The sequence below is a fragment of the Zalophus californianus genome, chromosome 9 (assembly GCF_009762305.2).
Source record: "Zalophus californianus isolate mZalCal1 chromosome 9, mZalCal1.pri.v2, whole genome shotgun sequence".
Lineage (NCBI taxonomy): Eukaryota > Metazoa > Chordata > Mammalia > Carnivora > Otariidae > Zalophus > Zalophus californianus.
In genome coordinates, this window is record NC_045603.1 from 112,480,387 (window position 1) to 112,499,070 (window position 18,684).

At 47.1% G+C, this 18,684-nt stretch overlaps 1 protein-coding gene across 4 annotated transcripts in view; it reads right to left on the reverse strand.

The window, feature by feature from the left end:
- JCAD (junctional cadherin 5 associated) overlaps positions 1-18,684 on the reverse strand; it is a 77,461-nt gene that overhangs the window by 21,317 nt on the left and 37,460 nt on the right. For 3 of the 4 annotated variants that reach the window (XM_027592626.2, XM_027592627.2, XM_027592625.2), the window contains exon 2: positions 6,952-7,287. In XM_027592626.2, coding sequence (XP_027448427.1) covers positions 6,952-7,229 — 278 coding nt within the window. In that variant the 5' untranslated portion in view covers positions 7,230-7,287. Of the gene's footprint in view, positions 1-5,966; positions 6,151-6,951; positions 7,288-18,684 lie in introns of those variants that run through there. The other variant, XM_027592628.2, reaches the window with a different exon arrangement.

Genomic DNA, 18,684 nt, shown 5'->3' on the forward strand with positions numbered 1-18,684 from the left:
TTCTTTTCCTCACGACGTCCGAGGAAGGAGGTGAGGGGCACAAAGGAAAGAGAGAAGAACTGAGTGTTTGTCTTATGTGATGATTATTTTAGATCCGTATTGTCTTTTCGAAGTCGTAATCAATGGGCCTTCACAATAACAGGAAATAATGATATAGCTGACTGTCATAACAAGACTCCGCCCCTCCGGTGATGGCTGGTCTCTAAGGAAGAAGCTACACCCGCTTCCACAGTGATGATGGAGAACAGAGCAATATTTAGTTTATTAAAACAAAGCAGGAAATGCAAGCTCTGACCCATTTTTTTGCACATAACTCCCAATAGGTGAAACAAATACTGAATTTCCCCTTTTTTCTTTAATAAGGACATAGTTCTACCGTGAAAATGTCTTCGCCAGTGCAGTCTACATATATGTCGTCATCAACAGTGAAGAAAAGCCACCCCTAATTTCTCACTTCTCTTTCATGATCCTATCAGCACCCACCCCATGCTCAGGTGGACATGAAGCAAGCCCTCTCTGTGCCTCACAGGCTAAGCTCCGAGCAGTGAAGGGTGGGGGAGGCAGCCGCCAAGGAAGGTCAACCAGAGCCAGAAGGGGCTAGAAGGGACGAGCCTGCTCTCTGTGTAGACAGACAAGGACACTGTGCCCACCGTCAGGTACAGCAAGTACACATAGTGCATCAGCTCGACTCTGGTCTCAGGCTCTTTGAACCTTGTCAAGAACTCAGAGGTATCATCATCTCTGAAACAAAGTAAACTGGAACTAAAGACGCACTCAGGGCTCTTTTTGGACCCGTGTTCCGTCTCCTTATCACCCAGTGCGCCTCTCACTTGGGTCTCTCCTGGCTTCCTTAATGGACCCAGTTCTCTGACCAAAAAAGGCACTCAACTCACAATTCTCCTCTTGACAAGGGCCCAGCTACCCAGACCAATGAAGCTCTAGGCTGTGCTGCTGGAGTCTCCCCATTAATTCTAGAGGCACCTCCTCATCATCATCGCTGTTCTTCCAGAAGTCTCACGTTCGGAGGGTCTAACCTGCTTCTTGTCTGGAAGCACTGGCAACAGGAGAGCTATGTTGAGAGTGTATGCCAGAGGGGGGACCGGCTCCAGGCACGTCTGGATGGTGGCAGCACTTACAACCAGAACAAGGCACCTCACAAGAAGGGTTTACCAAAAAGACAATGGGAAACAGGGGGGCGGAATCTGCCATGTGTGTTCATGAGCTCACCAGCTCAAACAATTTGGACTTTCGTCTGTGAAGAGGTCAGAATAATACCACCTAATAATTAGGATATGAAGCAAGCAGCTAAAAGACAAATAATGTTTGCGGAAATATAATTTTGTAAAGAAAAAGAGATACATGGAAACAGATGTTAAACTTGAAGGCTTCCTTTTTGGAAAACCATTATAAGCAGGCTATGACTTGAGAGAAGCTTAAAAAGCCTCTGAGAAGTGACTGTTTCCCATATCCAGTAGCACCATTGAGAGCGGACGTCTGCTGATCAAATAGAAACCTCCCAAGATGAGGCCCTGATCACATCAGAGACTCATCTAGGTTGCTACGTCTCTCCTTAGTGACGCCTGCCGCTGATGACAAGACGTAATTGCAAGTTATTCTCATGGTTAACTAACAAACAGCTTTACCAGAATTCCTGGGGCCAAGCAGAGAAGAACCTATTATGGTATGACTTTCAGATCCAAACTCCTGCTATGTTAAGTTATTTTACAGCTTCCTCTGATTATAGTCTTTCAGCGGAAACACAGTAAGGAAACCGTGAATGCCTGATAACGGCCTTCTACATATTTTAAAGGTAGCGAAGTATTAGTAATGGCTACTTACATCTTAAGCACGCCGTTTCCTCCACGTATAGATAACAGCTCGCTCTTCCCCTATGCCCACTTCCTCTGTTCTCTCCTTAATCTTGGTGCGTGCGCACGCACGCGCATGTGTGGACAACCCAGCCTTGGAACAACACAGTATGTGCATCGATGGCTCAACTTCATGCAAACTGATGAACTAAAGAATACCTCTCATTATAATCTTTGAACACAGATGTAAATGTAAGCTTTCAGAACCATCCTTTCCATATTGCCAGAGGGAGGACACAGATGTTACGTACGATGCACTCCAGAGGTATCTGTTGTTGGTTGGGTTATACGACAAAAATGAGGACACACTAAAAATCTAGCACCAAATCATTTGATATATAGAATGCTGTCTGCAGTTTTAGGACACCCATGGTTTTCCAGCTATGAACCTGTCGATCCTGTAGTGACGTCTGATGTGGCCCGTGAGGTTTTTCCTGTACCATGTGAGTGACTTTCATGCAAAGCCTGCAGCCAGCTCCAGCAGCGCAATCTGCTAACGGAGACTAACTGAGACCATTTAGGAGTGGTTTAGCCTGGGGATAAGCTCTCCGGAGTAACTGACTGAAGGGGGAAATGCCAAGTCTCTGGAGTTACTAAATGAATGGCCTGTGAAAAGAGCACATGTCTGGGGGTGCACGGTCAGCACTCGCCTCCCTCACCCGCAGCCCCTTTATCAAGCGCAGGTGAAGATCAGACATCCACATCTGGTCATCCCATCCACCCTCTCTTCCCCTATCCAGCCCCTGCTCCCTGTCCCCACTGATGGGCCCAACTACTGAGTCCTTCTCTCAAAAATTTAAGAGGCATGGGTGGTGGTCATCAGGGGCTTCCTGAGCTAAACCATCACGTAGAAGCAAGAGCAGAACAAAAGTCACTCTGAGCCAAAGTTACTGGCCCGTAAGGGCTGTCAGTGAAGGGAAGAGGCTGGTCTGCAAAGGAGGGAGCAGAAGCACCAGGAGATGCAGAGCCAGGCGACAATGGGGGGACAGAGAGCAGAGAGGCCCCCAGGGGAACCACTCACGACCCCGAGAGAGGGTGACTGACTACCGACCTTGGGTCCCAGCTTTCTCATCCCCACATCAACGAGGCCCCGCTCGTCTTCATTTCCTACCTGTGGGTGCTCCGCGAGACTCCCCATTACAGCCTCACGACAACTAGCCCCTTGTCATTCGAGCGGCTTGGAGTCTTGCACCCGCAGAATCTACAAAGGAGGGACACTTTCCCTGCCGAGGCTATTCGGCCTCCTGGGACTTTTGCTGAGTCCTGCGTCTGTTCCTTCCTTTCCCTTCCACCCTGTTCGTCCCCCAGGAGGTAGTGGTGTGGACGAAGCCATCGAAACAGCCTCTTCGGCTGCCCAGCCTGAGAAGTTGGTGCCCCTCTTTTCCACAATAGGACCTTCCCAAACCAGCCTCGCCCAGGTCCTCTCGCTGGAAAAACCTTCTCTACTTCCCATGCCCGTCTTCTCCCAGTGTTCTGAAATACTCAGCATTTCCACAACTGCCTTGGCATAGAAGTACTAGGTTTCATCCAATTTATTTAAAAAAAAAATGTGTTGAGTGTTTAATAAATGCAAAATTCCTTAATAGGAGTTAACAAAACCAGGGATAAATTCGCAATGGTATCAGCTTTCAGGAAGCGGACAATCCTGGGGACCAGGAGACAGTGCTGGTAGAACACCCGGGAGCGAATCATTCCCCCAGAAGACAAACTGATAGGAGGGGCTGCTGGTGGGAGCTAGGGAGGAGGGGCTAGGGAGGAGGGCTCTGGGTGGTCCCAGGCAGGGCTTGGTGCACAGAGAGCACATAGCAGTGTGCCCAGGAGAGGGCACAGGACTCGGGCTTGGAGGCAGAGGCCTGTGGGGCCCATCCCGAGCTGGGGGTTGACATCGCAGGCAAAGTCGAGTCAAGGCTCCATATTTGAGGGTTGTTTTCTTTCTTAATTTAACTGGATCTAACCAGCCCTTACATAAGAAACGCTGTCAGAAGCCGAGGTTAATTCTTGAAGGAAAGACCGAAGTGCATCATTCTCACCAGACTACCTTGACGTTCAAGGCATGCCCCCAACGCGGGACGATAACGGCCCTTCCAACACACACGGAGCGGCAGCATTGCGCACGCGCGTCTCATCTAGGTACGGCAGGATGCATTCCTCATGCAGCGCCCCAGACAGGAAAGGGACGCAGCTGTGCTCTGAGAGCCACTGCACATCCGCGCATGCCAGGAGGAGGGCAGAGGACAAGGAAGTGAGAGACGACAGTCCCCCACACGGCAGCAGAGAATCCCACGCCCCTTTCAAATGGGGACAGGACTCACGTGGGGACAGCCGGCCACCAGCCTGCCTGGCAGCCCCAGCCTGAGGCCGGAGCCGGGCATCCCTCCACTGTGGCCCCGAGTGAGTGGCCCTTACGACATGCTCTGGGCTTCATGTCCTTTGGCTATAAGGACACTGCTAACCTGCCATCCTATCAGAATAAGACAAACCCGCCTTCTTTGGGCCCCTGTGGCCTTCCCAGCCACTCTGACCACCATCTTCTCTGGGGAGGCCATGGGCACTGAGGACGGGCCTGCGGTGTGGGGACACACTCTAGGGCAAACCTCACCCCACCCAAGACACTGCCAGAAGAGGAGGCCCTCCTGAGCCTGCCTGGTCTGCTGGCTTGGAGTTGGGGGCCCCACCTGCCCCTCCAGACCCAGAGACCAGCCCCGAGGTGTTACTGTGTAGGAGAGGCAGGAAGCAAGACCTAGCAGACCGAAGGCTGGGACTTGGCAGAGAACCACTGATTCATCCCGATTCAGAATTCACGTAAGCCAAAGTACTGTTGGGTTTTCTTTTTCTTCAATTTCCAGGCTTTAACTCCTAGCACCTATTTATTTCCTCTCGAGACGCTTTTTTTTTCCTGAAAAGAAATTCTCCTCCCTACCTTTTTGTTCACTTTTCTGTTTGCCTCCTGTTTCCAGTTCTCTATAAGCTACTAAAGAAAGAAAACATCTTTTCAATTCAACCCAGGAAGGCTTGCAGCTGGTCTCTGAGGCTCTGGGCACTGGCATGGAGTTTTGCAAACATGTACGCATATTCTTTTTACTCCCGAAGGCAACCTTCCATCCAGAAGCTACCCTACATCTCATAAGTTAATCAGCCAACCTCAGAAATGGGGTGGGGGTGGGGGGAATGGCTAGATCTGCCGAGAACTCTGTTATCTGTATGGAAGACATCCCAGTGCTACCCAAAGCTACTTACCTGAGCACTTTACTCATGACAGAAAGAAAGACTGCCTACAGATTCGATTATGCCTACCTACTAAGAGGCTGGGCTGTGAGTGCTTGTTGTCCTCAACAACCTGTTAGCACTAAGGGACTAGAACATTCTGAGCAGGTTGTAGATGAGGCTGGGAGCCACGCGGCCCACCCAGAATTCTAGAGGGGATTTTACTGCCCCCTACTCAGATCTGTGAGACTGAGGGAGACCCCACACAGCCTACAAGGCCCATCTGCAGGGATTCCATGCCACAAATCGAGTCTCCTGCTCCTCAACAGTTGTTACAACGGTGGAAGAAAGAACTGAATCCATGAGCACACGTTAAACACACTATGTATCCAACACTGTAACAAGCAAATACACAGGAAGGAACAGACAAGGTGGAGAGCCTCAGTGCCCTGAAATCCGAGACAGAAGGTACAGACACTCAGCACAAAAGCTAGAAGCAACAGAAGGCAGGACAGAATCGAGCACAAGTTTTCATAGTGTGATTAGGCCTGCCCTAACTCCGCCGACTCATGCGTAAGAGGCCTCTCCTAAAATCCAGGGTGGCCAGGTATTTCAGGGCACATGGCTGAAAAGAGACTGATGCCCAAGAAAGTAGTGGACACAAGTGTGAGTCTGAAGGGCAAGGTTTAAAAAGCAGCTTTAAGTCTCTTTCCATTCCGGGTTCCCTCCTGACCCTGCCACATCCGTGGTCGGAGAAATGGAGCTCCCGGGGCAGCATCAGCTGGCTCGTACCACCTCGGGCACCAGAAGGGCAATCGATCGCCTTCGCTTTCACTCGATAACCAAGGTGCTGGATGCTGTACATTTTAAGAATAAAATCCCTCCCGTTTTCACCTGAAAGCTGCCAAGCAACAAGGAAGATCCTCTCCGTGAAAAGGTGACTTTGAACCATGGGAGGCGGGTTCATTCCCCTGAGACTGCATTCACTCTTTTTGTTTGCTTGGTTTTCTGTTTGTTTGCCTTGAAGACAGGCTTCTGCTTCCATTTGTGTGTGGGTCCATTTCTTGTCGGTTACGCACAATTACATAACACGCTCTCCACCGCAGAGCCCTCCGCCCCCAGGCTGAGCCTGGTCCCAACGCAGTGCTGAAGACAAACACACTTTTATGAAGTGATGACACGGGTTTCCTCTCGCCTCAAACTGTGTGCATGGGGGTCGCAGGGCTCCTCTCCCATGCTGGCTCTGTGGCAAGCTGCCCGAAATTTCCTCTCTTTTAGCCCTCCCTCCCCCAGCCAACCCGCCCTCTTGTTGGTTGTAAGAAAACACCCACAGATACAGCTGTATTCAGACGGGACACCCACACGGGGGCCAGTGTGTGCAAGGGAAAGATGGGTCAGGAGCCAGTGGAATTATACGAATATACAAGAAGAAAGGTTTTCCTTGTCACACACGGAGGGCGATATATAACTCTTTCAACTCTGTAATGTACACAAGATTGAAACCTATTAATAAGAAAGCCTAATGGACTAGGAATGTGTGCCTGACAGAAACTAGCTTTTACAGAGTTTTGAAATGATTCCTAGCTGAGGCCATATGAGCAGCTTATAAGGGAAAAGAGAGGGCGGGTATTAGAATGCCCTGTGTTTCACGTGATAGGATTCATTCACTCACCACTATTTACTGAAGGCCTCCTACGGCCAGGCCCCGGGCTGCGTGCTGCCTGAACATCCCAGATACCCCAGTGGAAAGAAGTGTCCTTGTCTCTCACCCTCTCCCTCCCCGGCTCCAGCCAAACACAGGCACTGAGAGATCTGACTTCCGTACCCACTTCCAAATCCCCAAGACAAAAGACAATGGTGGGTTCACGCGGACGCTTACCCCAGGTCAGAAGCTCGAGGAGAAGCGCCCTGGGGCTCTCCATGGGCTCTGGGAGCGCGGTGGCTGTTCTCGGAGGTGCTCGCGTGTCCCTTCCCCTGGGACGGCTTGCTGGGGGGGAGGGCTGCCGGGCCATGGTCACACCCATTCAGCAGGCCCTGGCCAGCTCTGGCGCGGCTCCTCGCTTGCCGGTGGCCCTCGCGCTCATCCTCGCCGGGCGCTGGGATACTTCGCGACACCTTGTATCCATGAGAAATCAGGAGGTCTTCTACGCTGTACATAATGCCCCGGCTTCATCAAAGCTCAGCCCCTGGGACTGTGGCGCTGGCAGGACCCACACTGAAGGGACAACAGAGAGCGGGTTGGTTTGTGAGGAGTCACGGATGCTCCCGACCCGCGCCCGACACCTCCCGCTGCCTTTACTCCGACCGAACCCAGGGTGCGGTGCCCGCATCGGCCGGGAAGAAGCGAGGATCACTCCGCCTGAAGTTATTCTCCATCACATTCAACCCGAGAGGGTGGCCGTGGCCGCGGCACGGACCCCGAGGGACGTGGCGGGAAACCCGGGGGCCCCACCCTCTGCCAGTGGCCTCTGTAGCAGAGTCTGGAACCGTGTTTAGGCAACGAGATGATTAACAGTGTCCACCGTTCCCTCGCCCCCGTCCTCTGAAAACAAGGGGCGTTAAGCAGCGAGGACAAAATAAACACAGATTCGGAAGCCACAATTACGCCTGGGAGTCTCTAAAAAGAGCAACGACCAGCGCCCGGCTTTACCTTATTACCCTTTGCGCTTCCATCCTGTAACCCTACCTTTGGCTCTCCGAGGGCCGAGCGGGCCCTGTCAGCAGCCGGAGCCCTGACCCAGGAGGGGCCGCGGGGGAAGCCTCTGGACGGCGGCACCACAGCGGGGACCCCACACTTCTCCCCTCCCCCGGGAAATCTGCAAGAATCAGATTTCTCCCCCAAGAAATCCTGGGTCAGCTTTTCCCTCTCTGAGCCTGGGGTGGCCACATCCCAGACCCCAGCAGGGTATATGACTTCAACAGCGCCTCCTTCCCCGGGGGCCGCCATCCTAAGGCCCCAGCACCTGCCGAGAACAAAAGGAAGGGACTTGAGAGCCCATGTGTAAAAACAGGTGGGGCTGCCATGTTTATTTTTACACAAGGGAATCTTCTTTCCTGTGTCTTCCGGTGGTTCTGGGACGGGCCGCGCCTGGAAGAGCTGCAGGAGGAGGCCAGCAGCAGCCCCGCTTGGCCGGGGGACGGAAAGCGCGCTGGCAGCCCCCGCGAACAATGGCCGGGAAATGCCTGTGGGCCACGTGCAGGTGAAAGGGAGACACATGTGCTTCCTGCCCGTGCCAATCCCGACTGGGGCCCGCCGCGCCATTCTGCTGACTGGGCGCGACCCTGCTCTTCATCACGTGCTAGATGACGGGGGAGGGGGGGCCCCCCAAAGAGTGCATCAGACTTTGGAAGTGGTAATTTCCCATTAGGTCCCTACATTTCATGGAAGGCTGATGAGCTCTGACAGTTACTGTACTGGTGGAAAAGTCTCCAGAGCAATTCTGCCCCTCCTGACGCCCCTGCTATGGGTCTTACGGGGGGTTCTACCACTTGGGTGGTTCACGTAGAGATGGAAGGACCAGAGCTGTGAGAATTTGTTCTTTGATTCAACAGAGCAAGTCACTGGACTAGAGTCTGCAGGGGAAAGTGATCCTACTACAAGCACATGACTATGGGAACAAAGAGGCCTGGCCACCAGGCCAGGGTGCTCGTTTTGTTCAGTGTTACCCTCACCCCCAGCATCTAGCACATAGTAGGCTCTCATAGATAACTGTTGAATGAATGCACAAATACAAGAAAGGGACATCTGAGCTAGGTTTGGAAGAATGATTAGGAGTTCACTAGCTCAACTGCATGTGTGTGTGTATGAGAGAGGGAATATAGATTTGGGGTACAATTATCTCAGAAGTAAAGAAATGACATGGCAACAAAATCCTGGTAGCCTAGGCCAGGGAGGGTCCCCACACTAACTGGCTCAATGTCCCACATCCAGCGGGCACCCCAGTTAACACTGGAAGTTAGGTCTTACTACACTCAGTTTCTCTCTCGTACTAGGTCAGGCTCTTTAAAAGCCGAGTGTGCTATCCTCCAAGTGGCCATGCAGCACTCAGAGGAGAGGGCCGTGTCCACCACAGAGCCAGCAGGGCTGCAGTCCACTGCCAGGGTGGAAGAAGCATGCATGTGGGGCATTTTCCTCCTGGGGGAGGAGTTGGTCCAGTTGGTCTAGCATGGCCATGTGGGCAGGGTAATTCTATCTCGCAAACCCTCGAGGGGCATGACGACCCAGGCCAAGCCATCTTCCAAAAAAGATTCAAGGTCTAAGAGCCATAACTTGACTTTACAGGTCTGAGGTCAAAAGTGTACTGATTACTGGAAACGTCTAACTTGTTCTATCTCACGGAGGCCAGTTTCCCGTGGGGAGCAGGAGCACGAAGCACACCGGCTCCAGCACTCCTGGAGCCGTGCAGGTGAGCCAAGATGAGAGGGGATGACCCGCGGGCCCCACAACCCAAACGAGTGTTCCCAGCCGCCATCCCATCCATGAGGGCTTCCCTCCCTTCGGCTGACACTCTGCACCCTCACATCCCAACTCAGACCCGGGGTTTCTCCTCGTTTCCACAGCCCTGCTGAACATCACTGCTCCCCTGAAACTGACATGGTTTTTTTCTGATCACTCTCAGATTCAGCTTACTTTCTTTAGCATCCTTAGCTATTTAAGACTTAAGGGGCTGCCTCAAGTGGTAGCAAGCGCCCCATCACGGACACATCGATCCCAGCGGCCACCAGAAGACGCTGACGTGCTGAGGAGACAGGCCTCCAGCGAACTGCTGGACAAAAAGCTGTCCCTTTTAAAGCTTCTTTCTGATCCTGAGATACCAGCATTCCAAATCAACAGTATTTAATTTGATTACCCACCCACCAACTCAAAGCGTTGCTGTAAAGACAAACAGCGAAATCCGACATAAATGTAAGTTTTTAGAACATTAGATTTAACAACTTGGAAAGTTATGTGTACAGTTAAAATAGTGCCGTATCAAGTGTGATGCTGACACCCGCCCCAGCCATGACCCCTGGACTAAGTGACTAACTGCACCAAACTGCAGTCTTCTGGTCTGCAAAATGGCAATGCTCCTCTCTTCCCATCCTACCAGACTGTTTTGAGGACCAAATAAGAATGTGTAAAAGTGTAAATCACCACGTAAACACAAGATGGTGGATTTAGCATGCTACAATGGCCCTAGTTTGTCTCTGTAGTGTTACTTGTCTTAATGGAAAGACTTCACATCAGTTATTAATTTTCACTATGAAATTCAGACCATTTCCCAATTCCTCTTGTGTCACTTAGGATGTAACTTTTGATTTCCAAGGTCATACCTGCTTTATATCACCCATATATCTTGTTTTTTGTGAATGGATATTTCAATCTCCATCCAAGTCACTGAGAACAGTGTTATTTTATATAGTCCAAAACATTAAGACACAATTCCTGAGGGCCTATAATGCACCAGGCCCTGAAACTATAATAACGAATAAGACACATTCTTTGCCCTTGAGAATCTTACTGTCTTGCTGTACAGACTGCAGGAAAATAGGTGGAAGGGACCCTAACCTGATCTCAAGGGGTCAAGGAAGCTTCTGGAAGATTGCTTCTAAGCCAAACAAATCCTCCACCTCAAGGTAGACCTACACTGTAAGTATGATTTTCCACACAGTTCATTTAAGAAATTTTTTCCTTCACTACTTTTGTTTGTTTCCTTGTATCAAATACTCATAGTGGAACATCTAGGAAGAGTGTTCACAACAGTGCAGGTGTCTAGATACAATCTCAGGTACGGGGCTGACTTCTAGCATGGGCTGGACCAGAACACAACAAGAGACAAATGAAGCCACTTTAAATATCTTTTTCATTGCATGAATATCTAAATACCATTCATACAGAGGAAACACTTAACATAAGAACAAACAGGTTAAAAGGGAAAACACACTTTATTTCATTTTATGCTCCCAGCAAGCTTCTAAGGTAACCATGAATGTCTCCATTTTACAGACAAGAAAACTGAGGCTGAGAGCCTGAGCTTGTAAGTGAAGATCTGAGGTTCAAACCAAGGTCTGTTTAGCTTCAAAGCCCTTGCTACTTGCTACTATTTTAGGCTTGCCCATCTGAAGTTCCTTCCTATTAAACAACAGAAGTTTCCTAATTTACCAAATAATGCATAAAGATAAACAAGAAAAGATGGAAGGCATGGCGGCATTAAAAAGAAAAACTATATTTAAAAGGAAAAAAATGTCCTTTGTTCCCTTGGATTAGGATGGCTCTTCTACAGGATTCTTTCCTTATGCACACCGGGCACACACAGGCCATGCGCACACGCGTATGTACATACGTGTCCACCTGTACATGCATACGTGTACCCACGCACAAGGCCTAATGCCTCACTTGACTGTGATGGTTTGATGGCAGGGCTAGTATTAATTTTAAGTGCTCAGCAATAGGATTCATTCACAAATAGACCGTCATTGCTTCGTGACCTCGAGCGGACTTCAGATCATTTTTGGTTTCGGGCTCCTACAGAGCTATCATAAAACCTGTTGCGTGACTCTGAGAAGCAGACAAACTACATCCACGATAAATGGGAACGGAATGAGAAACTTTGAGGGGGAAAAAAAAACCTAAGTTCTGAAAGAAAAATGATCGATACAGAAATAGTTACTCTTATCTACAACATGGATAGGATTTGGACTTCGTGTGAGCAGGCACTGGGAAACCACAGAAGTGTTTGGGCAAATGGGAAAGACTGTCTGACAACCAGTCTGGCAGGAAGGTAGGGGAGAAAAGTGGTTAGAACAAGGACAGACGTGGGGACAAGCAGTTATGAGTCTCTTTTACTGAAACATGCAAGGGTGGTAAACAGAGGGGGATGGGGAAAAAGGAGTAATAAGAGTAATTTTCAAGAAAAGTGCAATGGATTTTAGTCTTGGGCAACTAAGATAATGGTCATTTCATTTAGGAGAAATACAGAAATCATAAATAACTGTTGGTTGAAGAAGATGACAGGTGCTTTGATTTTAATTTAACCAACCTAGCCCCACAAGATTATCTTTCCCCAAATCACTTCCAAATGGATTTTTATCAGATTATTTGTCCCATCCGAAAAACCTGAATGAGACCACTTCAGGTAATTTTATTTTGTGGTAGATTTCTAAGTTCTTTAAATATTAGCCATGAGTATTTAAGCACAGAGTCGTCCACTCCTTCACTGTAGGGATGAGAGTCTGTTTCTCCACGTTGCTCAGTATGCATCTGTTATGTTGAATTGGGCCTGAGACACGGCACCAAAGAAGGGAACCTCCTTGGGCTTCAGTCTTCTCCAGAAGAAGTAAAATAAAGTTGAACTAGAAGTTCTTCGGGGTCCTCCTAGCTCTAGAAATCTGTCCCTCTCTCGAGCCTGTTTCACCCTTGTGATGAACAGCATGCATTTCTAAGTCAGCTGGTCACAGTAAAAGGGATACAGCTTGTGGCCCTGACACAAAGCAAAGCTAAATAGGTCATGTGAAGATAGAACCTCTGACCTTGGCCCCATTAGCACCCAGAAAGGCCAACCAAGAGAGTGGAGCTGAATGGCCACACACAGAGAAGAGGAGGCGGCGGGGCTGGGCACTGAGGCCACAGAGTACCCCAGCTAGTAACTCTCCATCCACAAGTCCCGGAGCACAGGTATTGAACACGTCTTCCAACTTACATTGCTCAGGACACTTGGGTCACAATGAATGTGCGAGGCACGGGGCTCTATGCTGGAGAACAAAAAGACACAAGCCCTTTCAACACCCTCCCTTGCAGATGCTATGGTCTAGGTTGTGGTATGTCCATTACAGGCACGCTCATCACCAGAGGATGAGATTGGCAAATGAATGTTACTTTGTAACAGGTATCACTTCCTCCTCCCTTTACATTTATAAAAATAAAAATAGTTTTTATTCTCATATTTACAGTTACAAGGCTCCCCAAGACAGTGAAATAAAACTATTAAAAAGCACATTAGATCAACCAGAACTTTTCTTCCTTTTTAAAATTTGCCTAGAACATGAACTGAAAATTAATAAAGGAAAGAGACAATACCCAATTAAAAATGTAAAACAGATGTTTACTCTCACCAGTAATCAAAGATATGTAAATTAAACCAAAATGCTATTATTCACTGATCAAATTACTGAAGCTTTCAGAAGGCAGTATTTGTTGTAGGTGAGGGCATGATGAAGGGTTTTCCCATTTGTGGGTGTATGACTGTGTGGGGGGCATCTGTGTGTAAATGGGTATTTCCTTTCTTAAAAGTGATTGACATACTATAAAATCTTCAAAAATCTGAAACCCTGTGGGCTAATAATCTTATATCTTGGAATCCATCCTATAGAAATAATCAGAGATACCCACAACATCATCTATAAAGATACTTACCCAAATTTTAATTATAATACATAAAAATTGAGATCAAATAAATTTGTCTAATTTTGTAAATGTCCTTTTAAGATATGGTTTAAAATATCCTGATGCATCCACATGGTAGACTAGGATATGTATATGCATGTATAAAATTATGTTTTCAGATATACAATGGCACAGGGAAATGCTCATGGTACCACATTAAATAGTAAAGACAGGATACAAAACCCTATGTTCTGTACAATAGCAATTTCATACACACATCCAGGAGAAAAAACACCAAAAGGAAACATATCAAAATATCAAAGGTGATACTGGATTCTGTTTTTTTTTTAACGTCCTTATTTATACTTTACTATATTTTATGAGGTCCTGTCATGAAATATATTTGGTAGAACCATATGAAGTTGCCATGTTGCAGGAAAAAAATGGCCAAATACTGGCACTTTCATGTACTTTAACTTGATATGATTTCACCATCAGAAAAAAATTTAGGGGCACCTGGCTGGTTCAGTCAGTAGAACAGGCAACTCTTGATCTCGGGGTTGTGAGTTCGAGCCCCATGTTGGGGGTTGAGTTTACCTTAAAAATAAATATTTAAAAAAAAGAAAAAACTTAAGTAGGATTAGGAAAATGTATCTTTGACAATTTGGAAGACTTAATGAAAATAAAAGAAACACTGAAGAAAAGAATAAATGAACAGTGAATAATATAAGGTTCTAAGGGTCTAGTAGATGGTACATGTGTCATATAACCTGTTTCCAGTAAGCCAAAAATTACATGTTCTGCTGATAAAATCTAATACAAGATTACAAACAGCATTCTAAAGGTCTTGATGAGACATTGTTCTTCTTCTAGAAAACCTAAAACTTCTCAGTTATATTCACTGACATTCCATACTTAAGATGTAATTAGTCCCTCAAATTGTTGGCAGTTCACTGTAAATATTTCTTCAACTGACAACTTTTCAGTCTAATGTTATGATTAATATATAACAAAGTACTTTCTTTAAACAAGAGGTAAATAGCTAAGACCTAAAACAAAGCAGAATGGGGCATGTTGCTAACTGATAAATGGACATCTAATGCTTTCTATGGGTTTTTTTTTTTAATCATAGAACTATGTATTTTATTATGAGCAGTAGGATTCCATTTCTCATTTCAGTCTTAAGAATTCAATCAAGACCTCCATAGTCCCAGGTGAAGTTCTGGGACAGTAAGCGCTCACACACTGTTGTTAACATTGCACAACAGTGTGATGGCTGGCTCTTGCCAGAGCCCTCAAGTTGTTAAAATCTCCTAAACATAAAAAGCATATTTAATTAAAATTAAGTATTTTAATATTTAATTAAATAATTAATAATTATTTAATTGTAAATAAATAATAATAAATATTTAATTAAAATTAAATAAATTATTGCTGTGAAGCAATAATTTTAGTAGAGCTAACATCACTGAGTTAAGTTTCTTTAAGGTGACCAAAAAAAAAAAAAAAAAAGGAGGTGAAAAACTTGGGTCTGAGATCAAAAGGATCCTGGAATGCTAATCTTGCTGGGTTGGGTCAGTGTTAAGGCACTGATTCCAAAACAGAGAAAGAGAAGGAGAGTACCAAATGTTATGTACTTTATTTTTTTCATAAATATTATCTCTTCTAACTTTCTGTCCTTTCCCCCCAAGACTTGTGTGAACACACACACAAACACACTCCTGTCACCTCTTTCACCTCTAAATTCTGCCACACAATTATTGCTTTAGCGACCTCAACCTCTTTTTATGAGACCCTAAGTACCTCATTAACATTTCTGAAAGATTAGCAGTCATTAAGAAAAGAAGTGAAATTGGATAAGATTTTTTAAATCTTCTGGAATTTTTGGCTATTTGCAAAAATAACTGTAAAACTTAACAACAGATTAGAATGTAATCCCACTACCATCATGTAAATCAAACTCCACATGTAAAGATTCCTGATGTAGTCTATTAAACTTAGAACACACTAGTTTTCTTTTAAAATATCTTTAGGATAAAAGAGCCGAGGTCTCATAATAATGTTAAAATTTAAATTATTTCATATAACTTGTACATTATTTTCTAACTGCAAAAGTCATGTAAAGTTATTCTAGCAGTAAACACTGCAAAATTCAGTGTTTCAGTAAAAAGTAAAAGTTCCCAGTAACCCCACTGTGCCAAGAGATAACCACCACCAAGAGTCTGGTTTCCATTTCTCCTACTATTCTTTGTATACACCTACAGTTCCTTTCTGTCTCTCCCCTTTTTTTTTTTTTCTTTGAAATATATCTTGGTGTCCCTTTATAACAAATAATTTCATTTACATACAGAAGAAACAAGCTTAGAGGTAAGCTATAAAGAGATCACCAAAAAGCAGCAAATTACAAGGATATTTTGTGGTCTAATAATTAATCTTTACCAGTTCGGCCTGGCTGTTCCCAACTATATTGTCTACAGAAAGTTTTTGGAAAATATACTTAAAGACAGTAAAGGTAATAACCCAAATTTTAAACAAGATACCATCAATTTAAATCAAGATAATTGAGGTTTTAGTATCAGAGCTGTTCCTATAGCTTTTCAATGACTTTTAGCATTTAAAGGCTATATCAAAGTATTGGAGACTGACCTCGCCTCCCCTGGGCTGCTAGCCCCAGCAAGTGAGTGTCCCTCAGCATTCCTTAACTCAATAGGCTCTTGAAACAAAGCACAATAGCAAGGTTTTAATGAGTGAGATAACCCTTGCCATCCAAAAGGTGAAAAACAACATCTGTTAAAAAAAAAAATAAACTGCAGTAATGGGTTCAGCAATAGGCCTGAAATAGGATTTCAGAGAGATAGTCTTTGCTTATCAAAGTAAAAACCACAACAGAACAATTGTTTCAAATCCAACGCTCTGTGTTCTAAACTCTCCCTAGATTAATTAGCGTGAAGTCCCGCCAAGCTCATTAAAAGAGAAACTCTGGACTCCTACAGCAGGGTTGGTGTTTACTGTCCTCCCAAACTAGATGACTGTCTAGCAAGGACAATGAGAACTTGGCGGAACCACAGACTTCTGGGCTTTCTTTACTGATAGCATTTCTCGTTTATTTTTAAACTGCACTTAAAAAAAATTATACTCCAAGGATCTTTTCAGATTTGTTTTGTTTTGTTTTAACTGAAAAACTGGTCCTTATTTATTCTCCTTATGTACCTCCAATCTCTAGTTACATTTTCTAGCCATTGAATGATAAGCCCTATACCTCTGGAGTCTGTGACTACTCAGATAGGTCATTAGATAACTCTGATAAGCTTGTCAAGCACTCCAGAGCATGTGAACACCCAGGCACTTGAAGTTTTATTCCAACGAGGTAGAAAGACAAAATTCTCTCTCTCTCTCTCTCTCTTTTTGGCACAGACTTTCTCCACCCACCCAACTCCCTTAAATCTCTTGGGCCTGCCAAGGGCCTGACCTTCCATTCTCTGCAGCACAGGGGTGAAGTTTGCCAGGGAGGAAGGCCCAGCACATTAAGGCCTCCTTCAACAAATATTTGCTCACCCACTCTTGGGGGAGTGAAACTGTTTGCTACATGCTGTCTGCCCAAAGTAATAGTTAGGGACCTTCAGGACCGCTGTTCAGCTGGTGGCCAAGATTGAGACACCTAATATCAAGGTAAATGTTCAAACCCATACAACATTGTGAGAAACCAAATGAATTTACCGAATTCCCAATTTCACATGCAAACCATCACAAGTCCCCTGAAATAGAATTTGCATGTGATTTCTAAAACAACTATACACACTTGCCCTGCTGCATGGTCTTAATCCAGTCACCTTAAATTCTAAAACTGCCAGACACCAGGCACTGTTTTCCTGAAGTTTAGCCTGCAACCACTCAGGTTTGAATACTGAGTCTGCCATTTTTGTCTAAGTATTTCTGGCTGCCTGAATCCTATGTCCCTCTTCTCCCAGGAATCCTCTGCCTCCCCCCCCACCATCAAGCCCCCCCCCCCACACACCCCATTTTCCAACCCTCATCTCAAATCAAATTTCTTTGCAAACCTAAAAAGACAAAAAGTTAGAGAAGGAAGACATGAAGATGTAGGGAAAACCTCGAAATTGTATGGTCCACACTACTTCATCCCTCTCCCCAAGACAGGCCAGGCAACTAGATTAAGGGAGGGACAGGTGAGCATGGGGGTAGAGGGAGGATATGCAGGGGAAGGGAGTGAGGGTGGCAGGGTGTGGGGGTGGACGGGAGGGTGATCTGCCTAAGCTAATTCCCCAAAGTCCTCTGCTCCTAGAGAGTGTGGGTGGGCAAGGAATAGGGCATGACCAGGTTGCACTGGCCTAGAGTTGTACGTTTTTAAAATTTTTTCTCCAGTAGTGAAATCACAGCTTCTTTTTCAAACCCCCAGAAGAATCTGAGGTGCTGGGCGCTACCTCAATGACAAGGAGCAAGAAGGGAGTTTTCAGCTGTAGGTGCTGAACCCCACTGTGGCCAGGGCATCTACGCAAACCCTGGCCTTCTAGGGTGATCTGATGGCGATGGGGGGTTGCGGGGGGGAACGAGGGTGCTCAGGAGATCGGAGTGCGGAGACCTAGACAGGCAGGCGGACGGGCAGGCAGGCAGGCTCCAGATCCCACAAACGAGCTGATTAACAAGATTTACAGCACTCTCAGGCGGGGCTCTTTCCTTTCTCCCACCCTTTTCTCTCTCTCTTTTTTTTTTTTTTTGCTTAACCACCAGCGGCCGGAGAGACCGGGCAGCCCCAGGCACTTGCTGGGAAGCAGCGGCGACTAGCGCCCTAATCCCCGGTCTTGACTCCGCAGAGCCGGGCGCTCAAGGCCCGGCGGAGACCCGAGCAGGGAGCGCGGGGCGCGGCGGCGAGCTCTCAACGTCCCGCCGCCGGCTGGTCCGGACTGCCGGGGGCGGGGGAGGGGGAGGAAGGGGGGAGGTGGCCACCGTGGGAACCGGGGACCTCGGGGACTCTGAGCAGCGGCTGTCAGTTCCTGGGGGTGATGTCCGCGAAGTCCGGGCGCGCAGGCGAAAGAGGGAGTTGGCTGGAGCCGGGCTGGCGGGGAGGACGCCGAGAGGGGAGACAGCGACCCCCGCCGTCCCTGGCCCTCCCCGCGCAAGGGGCCAACGAGAGCGCTAACGCCAGCCGCGGCCCTAGGCGCCGGACCCTGGAGTCCCGCACCCGGGCTGGGCACCTGAGGGGCGGCGACGCCCCCTCCCCGCAAAGCGGGCGCT